The sequence below is a fragment of the Hirundo rustica genome, chromosome 1 (assembly GCF_015227805.2).
Source record: "Hirundo rustica isolate bHirRus1 chromosome 1, bHirRus1.pri.v3, whole genome shotgun sequence".
Classification (NCBI taxonomy): domain Eukaryota; kingdom Metazoa; phylum Chordata; class Aves; order Passeriformes; family Hirundinidae; genus Hirundo; species Hirundo rustica.
In genome coordinates, this window is record NC_053450.1 from 71486612 (window position 1) to 71501369 (window position 14758).

The 14758-nt window shown below is 35.3% G+C and overlaps 1 protein-coding gene across 1 annotated transcript in view; it reads right to left on the reverse strand.

Annotated features, from left to right (window-relative positions):
* Positions 1-14758, reverse strand: part of ABCA13 (ATP binding cassette subfamily A member 13) — a 159638-nt gene that overhangs the window by 52812 nt on the left and 92068 nt on the right. Inside the window, exons 35-37 of the mRNA XM_040054983.1 lie at positions 13757-13875; positions 12706-12793; positions 6327-6435 (exon numbers count right to left, since the gene is read on the reverse strand). Of these exons, the coding sequence (XP_039910917.1) occupies positions 6327-6435; positions 12706-12793; positions 13757-13875 (316 nt within the window). The remainder of the gene's footprint in view (positions 1-6326; positions 6436-12705; positions 12794-13756; positions 13876-14758) is intronic.

Sequence of the window (14758 nt, forward strand, 5' to 3'; positions counted from 1 at the left end):
CAAGGCAAATTTTACCATTTCAGTATTCACAAGGGAAAAGCAAGCCAGGCAATAACACCGAATATTATATAATTCAGCATTAACTCTGTCTGCTCCTTTCCATAAACTTCTTGGTATAAAAATTATTTCTTCCACATCTACAGATTGCCATTATATTCTCCTGACTTAATCACAACTGAAGTTTTCTTTATTGTCCTAAAGCACCCTCTGTCTATGTCCTGAGCATGCAGTTGGTCATATCATTTTTACAGTGATGACTTAGGCTTTTTTATGGGCAGAGGTGAAAAATTGTAACAGACATCCATTCCAGCCTTTCCAAAACCATGCAAAAGCAATTCAGGAATGGGAAAAACTGTGACCATGGAGACTCTTAACACTTTAATGCTCTGTCCAGAGAGAATGAGAACACCATGACCAAAGACTTTCTTAGACCTTTTAACCTTCTTTAATATAAAAACTAAGTGTTTCCAAAATGAGAGGCATAATTTCCTGTTTGAGCGGAATGAAGAGGAGGGCATCTCAAAGCAAGGAACATCTCTGTACGCATGCTAGTTGATATATTTATGTGTGTATAGTTCTGAAAAGGAATGAACCCAGATGCCAATCACAACAGAGAGCACAAGCAGCCAGTTACTTTGGTAATATATTTTCTTAGCTTTTTACTTAGCTATGTAGCTTCTCTTTATTTCTTTTCTCAGTTGTTTTGCCTAAAGTTAACTATGGTTTTGGTGTGTCTTTCCCCCCCCCCCCCCCCCCCCCCCACTCCCCCCCCCCCACTCCCCCCCCCCCTTTTTGTCTTTTATTAATTTAAAAGGTTCAGTTATCATCTCTTGTATTGCTCAATGAAAGACTTCACTTTATACAACTGAGAACAAGGTTATTTTTACCAGTCCTGCAAACCACATTACTATGGAAAAAAGAGGTGGGAAGTAGTCAGAGCTTTACAGTTTAACTATAAATTTCAGGAGTAGCACAGCTGGGGCTTAGGCAGGAGACTGTATTTACTTTGAAAATGAAACTAGGAGCCACATGCTGCATGCTTAATAGTAGAAGAGGCAGTGAACCCTCTTCATGGTACCTATTCATACCTATTCATGGTACCCTCTTCAGCTTCTCTATGATTTCCCTTTTGTAATCTCCCTTCCAGGTGATTGATTCCAGAAACAATTCTACTCCTGTCCTTATATAGTTCTTGATTAAACAAATTTTAGATTCTAATTTGTTAAAAAGACATTCCTAACCAAGTGAAATAAATTGTTCATAAAATATTAGAAGGCTTGTAACATTTCCTACAATAAAACACTATACTTTTCCATTCTGGATAGGAAAGCTCACAGGAAAAAGAAAAATGCATCCACATCAGACACGTTTGCTACGAACATTCTGCATCCTGCTCTGTTGCCTTTCAGCAGCTGCACAACTCAGGACAGCTTTCCCTATGCCAACATCTTATTAACAGTCTGCAATCTGTGCCTTCAGGAGAAAGTGCTCTAGATCTTTTATCTCACATCTAAACCAGGTGACCCTCTGTCAGAAAATAAAGGTATACGCAATGTGGCATAACTTTAGAGAGCTGGATGTTTCCATCCTGTACATGATAAAGAGCAGAAGACATTGGTAGGCCAGTCCATCCCACCTGAGTGTAACTTTCCACATAAACACACTTCAAAATCTGTGGTTTTTCAGTAAAAATGAGGAAAGTGATATGAACCCAGCAATACTTTTTCAGGATCTGTTGGAGAAATCTAGATGAAAACATCTTAAATGTTTTCAAGCTTGTATGCCATCACTGTAGATTAGTCAGAGCTGTCCTTAAGTATATTTTGTGGTTCTGAAGTGTATTTTGGGTGTGTCTGAATCTGTCTCTTGGCACTTTTTTGTAAAGTATGTCTTATGTCAAGGTGAGTCTTGTGTACCTGGATCAGTTTAGATCTAGGCTACTGATTTTAAATACCATGATTGAATAGAAGACCAATCTACCTTTCTTTGTTCCGGACATTTTATTTCAGATTAAATAAAATATTATGTATAAGAAAAATGGAGACAGTATGTGTATGTGTGTATGTATATGTATGTGTGTGTGTGTGTGTGTGATAATATTTCTATTTATATAAAATGAAACAGTACAACTAACTGAAAATTACAATGTGTGTTTTATGGAGAATTTCACAGGCAGCACCATAAGTGGTTTCTATTTTAGTTTCCCCCACTAACTAGACATGGTTAAGAAGATTCCACCCAAAAGCCGTTTTACAGTTTCCTTTGTAATAAAGCTTAAAGTTAAAATTTGCATAGCATTCAAGAAACTATTCAGCTACTTTCCACCAAAATTCAGCTGAAAATGACTCCCTTGATCTCTTTGGCTCTTTTGAAGAATTGAATCTGAAATAAATGAGGATGCTACATGAAAGCCTACAATGAATCCTAGTATGAAAGTTTTGGGGTTTTTTTTAATCAATGACTTCAATAGGAATCCTAAGATGGGGCAGCTGCATCGCAAAAGGCCCTTCTATATTGAGACAATTTTGTTCTTTGAACAATGCTGTAAGAACTTTTTTTGACCACTCTACTTTACAGACATCATTATAGATGACAACCCCTCCTTCTTTCTTTATATAGACTTATCCTAAGAGGGAGATGATAGTCCTTCTGCTATACTCAAGCATGGTAAACACCTTCTGGCTCAATGTAATATAATTAGGTAAGAAAAATAACATTTTTACTTGATAAAAATTTCTAGATTAAGCTTAAGCAAAAAAATATTGCCTTTTAGTTTTTTATTCCTCTTACTTCATTGTTGCATTTTTATTTGTTCACATTACATTACTTAGCTGTAAGAATGTAGCATTTCAGAAAGAGATTAGAAAATATCATTTATATAAGCCTGAATATGAGTCAGAGGTGAAGGGTTTTGACAAAAATACTGCACATCTTGCCTTCTTTGTGGAACTTCTTACTAACTTTTTAAAATTCATTTATTAACATGTTCATTTTCATCATCTGCCACTGATTTAATAACCCACTAGAAAACAGAATGCATTTGATTTCCTCCACTGTTGCGACAGATGACTTTTTCCCACAATAGGATCACAGACTTACATGATGATGAAGGTAGGGGTGGATATCCACATGATAGAGAATATGACATTTTTATACAGTAAGTATTACTGAACTGCTGCTCCAAAAGAGACATCTGATCCATGAACTACAATTAACTGACATAAACTAATTGGGCCAATTTCTGTTTCTCCATCTAGTTACATGCACCTCCAGCTGGGCATACATATTTTCTTCAACAGACGCATCACTTTTTACATGAAAATTACAAGAAAAAAACATTGTAACTTTCCAAGCATCCTCACAGAGAAATTTTCCAATAATCCCAAATTGTTAAGAGGTAGGGGTGAGGAGAAATCTCTCTACTTGCAGAGAAAGTATTTGAAGATCAGATTCACAATAGCAAAAAGAACCAATTTTTTAATCACTAAATAAATATAATTTCCTGCTGCTGCATGCTGTGGAGTCAGTAACTTGGACTAGCACAACAAAAAGCAATAATCTATTTTTTTTTTCAAAGGTTTTTGAACGGATACAAATCCCTTGGCTTATAAACCAGTGCAAGGCAGTATATGTCCTCTATACACTTGCGTAATTTTTTTTCCTTCAAACTTCCATGAAAAATCGTAAGTCTATATTCCCTGTATCCTCATGACTGCAGAAAAGACTTTAGACAAAAGCAATTAGACTCCTGCTCAGCTCCTTCTTATTAAAACCTCTCACAAATTTGAATCAATGCTATGATCTCCACTGAAAGTTACTGGACCTGTCCTTATGGGTAAAGCAGGTAGAACTCAGCATGTGGTCTGTAATGACTCTTCCCTCCTCCAAAGATCTTGGGAGAACTCCAACTGGGTTCATGTTCAAGAAATACACATAGCATATAATTGCAAGTTGAAAGGGTTTCTTAGCTTTTGTATGAGCACTTAAACAAGTTGCTCTTGTTGACCTTGCTCAAGGTTGTTCCAATATCATGGTTGATCATAGTTGCTGGTATTGTGTTTACATCCATGGCAATGCTCTACTCTATTGTTGTAAGGTTCTCGCTGCAAAGAAAGTTTTTTGTTGCTCTTTTGGTTTTTTTTTTTTTTTGGGAGGGGGTGTTGTTCTTGGTTTGGGTTTGGTTTTTTTGTGAAGGAAGAAAAGACTTTGTCCTTACAGTCTCCTTTAAAGGACCAAATTATTTTTATATCACTTAAAAGTAATACAGAAGCACTGGTTCTGTTGACAGGGAAAAAGTTGCTCTGTGAAAAAACATGCCATTAATGCGAGGCAGAACTACAAAGTCATGTTTCTGCAACATCTTAACAAACTTCCTCGCAGCAATTTCCAACAATATTCTGGAACTGATCTTGCCTATAAACAAAGTTTGGAAGAAGAAAAAAAAAAATCAAAAATAACAGATTTCAGTGTTGGAATATAGTGTGTGGTCTTCTGACTGCTGATTTACAGGACTACATATAATAATTTGAATAACAAAAGCATATGAATAGTTCTTCCCTGTTAAAACAGCATCCTTAAATAAGAGAAAGTTAAAAGTCAACGTGAATTGAGTTAAAGTGGCCCATATAGCACTGGAAAACTGTTGAGCTTTTTAGTAATAAAATATACATATGCACTGATCTCCACAAAAAATACACATATACATCTGTGTACACACATGCATACACACATACAAATATGAGAACACAAACAAATACATACACACAGATATCTAGGTAGGTAATTCGACCTCGCTTCCCAAGATTTCCGTGGTAATTCCCTCTGCATTATGGCTCAAGAGCATGATCAGCCCATCTTTATTGCACTTCTCCAACAGATGAAGACATAAATAAATTACTTTCTAGTTCTTTCTAAATCTGCAGGCAGCTAACATATTCTGCCACAAGATTCTACTATGAGCCCATACTTGTACAGATGTCAGTCCAAGACCTGAAGTATTTCTTAAGCACTGCTGTGCTTGCTGTGTTTCTGTGTCATGCAATATGAAAAAATACATCATTTCCACAATCTTTGGGATAGCTGTAATTTTCTCTGAGTGTAAGCAGGACAGCAAGCTGTGATTCTCCATGACAGATAGAAAAGTAAGGGTATGCAAACATTTAAGTTCCAGAATGGGATATCTAATGGTACAGAAAAAAAGCTAGCATCAGTACAACTCATGAAGTACAGGAAAAAGTTGATTAAAAATTGATTTCTATTAAAAATTCTCATTAAAATATCTGATTTCATTTCATTCAAAGTTTCTGTGTAAACACATTACCTTTGATCCATTCTCATAATTCATTCAGAAAAATAAAAACCCAGCCATCTTGCAAGAATGCCAACACTTTTTTTTCCTTGAACATTCCAGAAAGTTTCTTAGAAAATTTCTATTTTTAGATTCTCATGATTCCTTCCCCATTTTCACTGATTTAGTCTTTCTTCATTATAAAAACACTTTAAATCATTTTACCAAGACAGACAACTATCCTAACTGTAAGAACTCTTAAAAATTGGTCATAAGGTCTTTTTACATTTCTCTAAACCAAATTCTTATTTAACAGAATCTTAAGAATGAATGGAACTGGAACAAATAGAAGTTAACCTGAAATGAAGTTAATCAAACTCGGATTCCAGACTGGATTTCCACATCCTAAAACTTCATCTGTGTTAACACCTGAGTCTTTGGCTGCAGTCATTTTTTTAGATGTCAGTTCATAAAATTTTTACTTTAACTAATTTTTATAAAGTTCACGGCTATTTGAATCAGGGAATTCACATGTCAGATACATTAACTGCTCCTTTGTTTTGTACAATAATAAGATATTGTAGCCTTTTCTGCTCCTTGAGTAACAGGATGCTAAGAAACATCACATTGCTGTGTAAATTTACAGGTTCATCTGGATTTGCCCTGGATATTTATATAAGGAGTGCCAAAGAAGTTATAAATCCATAGTCTCTTGTGCCTTAGTCATCCCATTTAAATAAGCTCTAGCAGTAGTTTCAGAGGAACTAACATCCCAAACCAATTTACTTATTCCACAGGAATAGGTCTTTGTAAGGAATTCATACATCATGTTGAGATTTGAATTCAGATTATACTTTACTGTGTACTACATTCTCCACAAAAACTTTCTGTGTAATTAAGTTTCACTTTTAAATTCTCCAGAGAAATGGGGCTCTGAAATCCTACTGTAAACTGAAAAAATTTCATACTTATAATTATTATAGTCTATGTAAAAACTACTTTCCAAAATATATGAATAAATACAAAGAAAGACTATTACCATACTGTCTCCAATCCACATTAGAAGGTAAATTGAGCCACAGAATGAAGTTATTGAGGTCATTTAAGTAGGATGGTAGCGAATGGAAACCTTTTTGGTTATACCATACCTGGAAGAAAGAATGGAAATTGTTAATTAAAAATTAGCTCAATCTGGATGCTGTTCTGAAAGCTCACATACCTTTAAGAATTTCATGAAGAATATTTAATTTTTCTGTTATGACATTTATTTATAGAAGAAAGTCAACCAGGCAGAACAGAATCAGTTGATTTGCATCGGTCTTTAGACAGCATGCAGCAGTTTTCTATTGTTGGAGCAGTACACATATGTTTATCACTAAATTAATATTCTCTGATTTAATGGAACACTGTGTCCTCCTTCCTTTACACACACGTGGTCGAACAAATAGAGGGAGAACAAGGTAAATCTAATACCTGTCAGTCTGATCAAAAATACAAAAAGATGAGTAAAACTAATGCTAGTTAGAAGAATCGTCGAAATTTCAAAGAGACTTGTCTAAATAATACCTGCATATGATACACAGCATAAAATATCTACGAACAGAATATTCTAAAAGAGGGGGAAAGAAAGAAGCAAGGGGACACGGTTTACATGGTATGAAGCTGTTCCATAGACAAAGCTGTCTCCATCTTCAACAAACATCAGTTGCTTGTTGAACATGGAAATTGATGCAGACTTACTTTAAGGCAGGCAAACTTAAAGGCAGACAAGGCAAGCCAATCTCTATGAGGAACACAGGGAAACTATTCTGTGGTAACATACTTTATCTTCAGATCATGCAGATTCACCCTGACTTGATAAAATACTCTTAATCCACATTTCCACTTGCTAGAACCCTTGCTGAGAGCTTGATATGTCCCAAAACCAAATATACCAAGGTTTGAGTTTACTTTGCAGTTAGAGATTGATTCTTATCACCCATTACTGTTAATCATAGTGCCTTTGAATCTGTATTATCCATACTAAAAACTAGGTTAAATTATTATTTATGTTTATTTTCAGTTTCAGTGACATTTAAATCATAATGAATCATAATGTAGAGTGAACAGGATTTAATATACATCTTTATTGCCTTACCATTTCTCTTCTAAAGTTTCAGTTTTCTTAGATTATTTCTAGAATTATCACCTATACAGTTACATCTTAGAAACATCCCTAAAGATTCTCTTATCATTCCTTTGATGCTATTGTCATATATTTGCAGATAATCCTGCCTTTCTTCTTTTCTTATACAATTCAATTACAAGCCTTACTTGGACCTTAGCTACAGACTTTGGCTGTTTCTTCTGACAAATTCTCCTCTCTATTTCCCAGCGCAGGCTGCCTAATATTCAGATGTTTCCCTTTCTTAATAATTATTTTCTTTTGATTAATTCTCTTGACTAATTCCTGACTAATTCTCCTGCCTTGTTTGAATCTCCACATTTTTGTGAGGTGAGGTTCACAACACTCTCCATTTTATTTCTTCCCATCTATCCTAGATCATGATTCCAAGAACCACTCTGAGGTCCACTGTCATTTCTTCTCTGCCTCTAACCCTTGAATCTTCTTTGCCACAAGCTCTGTTAATAATTTATTTTTTTAAAAATTTAGCAGCTTTGATCTGCCATTACTCTTGCCTGCACTACCTTTCACATTTTCTGTTCTTCTCTATGTGGTATTCACAACGGCTTGAAGTCTCAAAAGCGTAATTGAATCATCAAGGTTGGAAGAAACCTTTAACATGATTAAGTTCAACCACTAACCCAGCACTACCACTTAACTTCTAGAACACTAAACCATATCACCCAACATCAGAGCCAAACACTTCTTAAATACCTCCAGGGATGACTCCACCAGCTCCCTGGGAAAACTACTCCAATTCCTGACCCCCCTAATGGTCAATTTCTTTTCCTAATAACTCATCTGAATCTCACCTGTTTCAGCTCAAGACAACTTCCTCTTGTCCTCTCGGCAGGCACAGCAGAAGACACCAGCCACCACCTTACTACAGCCTTCTTTCAGGGAGTTGTAGAGAGGAATGAACCCCCCCTGAGCTTCTTGTTCTCAAGACTAAACAAACCCAGCTCCCTCAGCCATTTCTGATAAGACATTTTCTTTAGACCCTTCACGAGCCTTGTTGCCCTTCTCTGGATGCGCTTCAGCACCTCAGTGTTATTTCAAGCGAGGTGCCCAGAACTGAACACAGTACTTGGGTACAGCCTCACCAATGATGAACACAAGGGGAAAATCACTGTCCTGGTCCTACTGGCTACGTTATTCTTGATACAGGCCAAGATGTCATTAACTGGGCACACATTGGCTCATATTTAGCTAGTGGTCAACCAGCACCCACAAGTCTCTTTTCTGCCAAAAAGCTCTCAAGACACTTCTCCACCAGTCTGTAGCACTGCATGCGGTTGCTGGGACACAAGTTGGGGTTGCCAGACACAGTATTTCGCCTTACAGAACATCATGCAGTTGTCCTCAGCCCAATGACTCAGTCTTTCCAAGTCTCTCTGAAAAGATTTCCCACCCTCAAGCAGATCAACACCCCCATACAGCTTAATGTCATCTGCGTATATACTGAGGGTGCACTCAATCCCCACATTCAGGTCATCAGCAAGGATATCAAGTAGGACCAGTCCCAAAACTGAGCCCTGAGGAACGCAGCTAGTGACCAGCCACCAAGTGGATTTAGCACCACAGTTGTCTTGCCCATCAAAGAGTCAGCCATCCAAGCTGCAAGAAGCCAGGTTTTTCAAGGAGGAGCATGCTGTAGGAGATGATGTCAAATGCTTTACTGAAGTCTGGACAGATAACATCCACAGCCTTTCCCTCATCTGGTAAGCAGGTCACTTTGTCATAGAAGGTTGGTCAAGCAGGACCTGCCTTTCATAAATCCACATTGGCTGGGCCTAATCCCCTGGATGTCTTCCATGTGCCGTGTAATGGTACTCAAATGTCTCAAACGCTTGTGCACCCACATTTAAAGAAAAGAATAAAGAAAAAACTCTAACATCTCCTCCTCTTTGCAAAGTCATGAAATTCCTTTGTTCATCTCCAGTTCAGTTTCCACAAATTATTGCACAAACTAGATCTCTCTCATCAATCAGAGAGTGATCTTTAACAAAATGTAATGAAAGAGAACCTAAGATTCCCGAGGAAAACTGAAAATCTTTGCACTGCAGGACCACCTGTGCAAATAGAAACTGGGGCAAAAAGACAGAAACAAGTGATCAAGGGTAAGTTGTCTTTTTCACAGCCCCATACACCCATCCCTAAGTCTATCATTTTTTGTAAGTTTTTTTGCAGAATAGAAAGTTTTGCATACATACATAATGAAACTCCACTGCAATTGTGTCTGTTGTATTGGGAAAAAAAAAAAAAAAAGGCAATTAAAAATGCAACAAAGCAAAATTCTGACAACACATCCTCAATTAATTCAGGCAGGGGAAAGGTCGCAAATGTTCAGAGAACACCTTTTAAATATAGTATTCACAACCAGTATTCAAATGAATACCACAATAGAGCATTGTGTTTAACAATATATTTCAATTCCAACATGTTAATTGGAATTATCCTCCAAGCTGCATTATGTAACTGAATCAAACCATGAGGAAATAACCAAATGGAAGATGGATATTTAATTTATTATAAACTGGAAAAAGAGACATTTAAGGTTGTTCACTTCATCAGAAGGTACATTTAAGGTCTTTTTTTCTAAAGACTCATTTTTTATTCAAAATTGTTAACAAAGGTAAAATATAAAAAAAGGAAATGTATTAGCTCTAGCTGAAACCTTTCATATTTCTTTTGTGCCACATGGGTAATTATTTACAGAAGGCAAAAAAGAGCTGAGGAACAAAAAACTATATGCATCAATATAATTAATTTTTACTTTATTTTATATTATATTCTATCCATAGCTAGGAAAACTCTTTCCCAAAGAAAAGCACAATCCCACACCACATCAGATTGAAGTTCTGTGAAGACATATTTTACATTATTACACAATCTTTTACTTGCTGTTAATATTCCAGAATAAAGCTAGACTGACATTTCAGCTAACATACGGCCTAGCAAGAAAAAAGGATGAGAAGGAGCAGAGAAGTCCCTAAGCATTGCTGGACCAGACTCATGATTGATATTAAACTAGAAATATGTAATTTTTTCCTCTGGACACTTATACAATTACTGTACTGTAAAGCCTCAAGTCCCAACCTTTGGGATTGGAAAAAATGTACTCTTCCAAATGATGTGTGAACAGTACCATCTGCCTTTTGGCAGTATTTAAAATTAACACGTTCTTCCTATATTTCATGATGATATAAAAACCAGCAACTATGAAGGTATTACAAAACAACTTTTTGGCCATATTACCAAAGGAAGCCAGAGAATATGCAGTCAGGAAAAATCCAAAAAAAAAAATTTGAGAATCTGTGCTTTTGCTGCATAGCACCGATCATCAATGAATGACAATAATCAGTGCTTTTAATGAGCCATATTTGTCATGTTGTTCATATATTCTTTCTTGTGTGCACATATACACATTCTTTATGTGCATGCATATACCGTGTACGTAATATATACAGCACAGTATGATTAAGTACAGTAAAATAGTTACTAAATAAATATTTTTAATTTGTACAAGAAAAATTGTTGACTTTTCATGTACTGAAGAAGAATGTATAAAGATTCAGAAATTTTCTAAAATTAAGTGAATCATACAGTAATGTTCTTCAAACATAAATTTCTCATTTTCTTTCATATCAGGCTATGTAAATGGTACATTCACTGTCTCATGAACAAACCTGAAAGGTCAAAATAAAAATCTGGTCATTAACTACTGAAAGGTTAATGCAATAACTTGACATTGCATCACTTGAAAGACATTTCCAGGAGATGCTTTAGATAACACAGTGCCCTTTATAAATTTACTCCAATATTTGCTTAGGGTCTAAAATATGAAGCTTACTTACTAAGAGTTTAACTTTAATTTATCCCTGACCTGATGGCAGGTGGAGCTTTATACCAAATACACTAAAAAAAGGAATCTGACAAAAACCACAGTGCAAGCCTGTCAAAACAAGAGTCTAAAATTATTAAAGATACACAGGAAAAAGATCTTGCTGAAAACTTTCAGGTTTCTCATGAAAGAATAATGAAACTGGAGATCAAAGTTATAAAATTTATGGGACTAGAAGACAGATTTCAAATGACCAAAATGAAAATCTATACATGCTCAGATCTCTATATAAAATAGGGAGATATCTAACAAATTATAGGAAAAAGGTATTAGAAACAGGAAGTGATTTCATGCAAAACTAAGCATGAAATTACATTGGACTGGTGAAAATCTGTATTTTTTTTTCCTAACACTTTGTCCCAAAATGAATTTTGGGATGAAGCTTATTTATGCTGGTTTTTTTGTTTGTTTGTTTGTTTGTTTAAATAATGTATTTACTTAAAAAATGTAAAGACAGAAGCATCTTTCATATTCTAATCTGAAGTCTAGAAAATGCACAGCTTCCTCTCAAGAAATCTTGTTTGCCTCAAATACGGAAACAGAGACCTCTTACTGATAGGCATCGATACTTCTCTATGACTGCTGTTCCTCTATTTGTAATGCATCTACATTTGAATGGATCCCAAAAATCAAAGAAGTATTATTCTAAGCACAACTGAAATAAAGGGCTTTTCCTTAAGGCCTTTTGGTATGCAAAGGAGAGGTACAGTATCTCCATATCGTGAAAACTTGGGATCTTGAGGCTAACAAGCACTAACCAATGCAGGGGATTTTACTTCCCTTGGAACATTTTAGAAAAAAAAGTTTATTTTGAGAAAAGAATAGTATATTTGTTATGCAGAAGGAGCTGCTCCTAGAAGATGTTTTTACTCTTATGGCGAGGGTGATGAGAGAAATGAAGCAAAGTATCCCTTGTAGGCATGAAAAAGCATCAACAGCAACCCATTACTGTGATGTTCACTGCACTTTGGCCAATTCTGATGCTGGCTTTTTGTAGAAAACAAATAAAAAATATTATTTGGCTGACTATCTAAAAACAAGTTTTAAACTTAGATTTTAAAATGAGTTCCCTGGATTTTTTCTTTTTTAAAGGTATATAATTTGACTCATTTAAAACTGTTTCTCAAACATGGGAAAATTCCCATGTTTCTCAAACATGGGAAAAACAAGGACTATTAACAGAGAGTTACACTATAAGAGACAGAGGATTTTTTTCCCAATTTTTCAAGAGCAAGTATTTCATGTAATGATTTAGCAAATATTATTGCCAAGTTCTGTGATGTCTGAAGCCTGAAAAAGTAATCAATACATACATACATACAGATGTGCAAACATACATGAAACTCTTACCTTAGCCAGAGGCTGAGATTTGGTGTTATTCATTTTTTTATCTGGAAGTTCAAATGCTTTCATCCTTCCAAAAGACCAACCACCATATCTGGTAGTAGAAATTAAAGTAACAAAAAGTTATCTGCCTTAATCTTTGCAGTTTTCTTGCAAGGGTGAGAGAGATAGCTATACTAATGCTTTTTTTCTTCAACTGAAAGTAAAACTTCACCCCTCACAAATTCCTTCCTTGTTAAAAAGGAGGGGGACAATGTAGTGAATCAGGTGAATATTATTGGTTTTTTCCAGCAAAGGAAAAAATTCTTATTCCTTAGATAAGAATTTCTGCTTTCAGAAAGCTGAAATCTTTGAGCAACAGGAAGGGTTGTGATCAAATGAGATATTACTGACTTCCAGAAGCATCTTAAACAGCTTTATTTCTTCCTAAATGATTTGTATGCTAGCTCAAATCTTTCATCCAATGATGTTTATCTCTATTTATATCAAATCAGATGCATCTTCTTTTAATACATAAGTGGCTAACACTTCTTGATAAAATCATATATGGTCTAATATTTCCACTTACATTATCAGCAGTGGTTGAGATGTAAAGCCACATAAGTAAACTTCAAAATACAGCAGATAACCTCTGTTGCTGATATCACAGAATATGAAGTATTGCCAGGGGCATGCCAGCCCTTTTCACTTCAAAGAAAATATTAATTGGAGCATATCCCCCTCTATTAGACTGAGTCTTTGAGGAAGGGAAATTATATTGTTCACCTGGTTTAGATATGCATCTCTGAGTTGCTGAAATAACTCAGTACTGGAAGAAACTTCTGAGTATGCCTAGAGGTAATCATCATGCAGCTGCTGGAGGAAGTTTTGAGATGTGACCATTGAGGGTCTTTCATGCTATTCTGAACAGCAGCCTAACTCCACACCTTGATAACAATCACCATGTAAAGACAACTGCCCTTTATATTCTCTGTGATAAATACCTATGTTTTCAAACAGAAAGAACTGTGGGGTTTGTACACAAAGAATAAACAAAGGCTAGACATTTTAAGGTTACCTTGTTTTGTTGGAAGACCTCACTAAATAGTCTTCCACAGGGAACCCTGAAAGATTATACAAAATATGTCCTTTCTTATTCTTCACATATGGAGCAGAGGTATTGAAACTTGGGCACATCTGGAAAAAAGTATAAATAAAATAAGTAAAGCACTTTCTAAAAACAGTGGCACTACATTTAGCCTTATTTTTGGATTGTTATGTAGATTTTACAGCTTTTCTTTTTAACTGGTTTTATTTTTCTCAGCTTTAAAAGATTTTCAATAAATTATGAATAGTTTTATGTTTATAAAGCAACTCAAGTGATTGTGCCACCTACATGATAGAAATCCCTTTGATTTCTCTTGCAGCCCTGTCAGTCAGTTTGTTTTGAAAACATCAGAACTTGTATATAAGTTTAGGAATGTTTACAGCAATGAAAAAGGCAAAACTCCTTTTAATTTTTTTTTCCTGAGAAGAAACACAAAATAGGCACCAGATAAATATGAGATGAAAGAAAAAATCTAATTAATGTTATAAGCGTCTAAAAATTTCACTGAAGAGCTGCAGAGAAGAATAAAGGAAGATATCTTCTAATGATTCAGTGGAACATTCTCACAACCAATGGAAAGGTGATGGGTATTAGACTCAATTATCTCAGAAACTTTACAAAGTACTGTATGCCAATCAACTGAAAAATTTTAATTCTTATTTGATGTCTCAACCCTACAGAAAATAAAAATTCACTCTCAAAGATTGCTCTTACATAGCTCACAGATAGAAGTTCTGCCTCCACTTTGGTCAAGCAACTTATCTTCTTTCAGTTTTCTCAGTTACCAGACCTCTACATGTTCCCAATTGTATTGTATTCAACCTTCTTGTATTTTAAGTATCTCTTTAGTATTAGAGGCAAACTTATTCCTTGTACAGGAAAGTAAAAAACAAGTTTCCTGCTTCAATTTTCACAAAACTTTATAGATATGTATATTTCATTATTCAACTCTTACTCTAAATAATTATATCT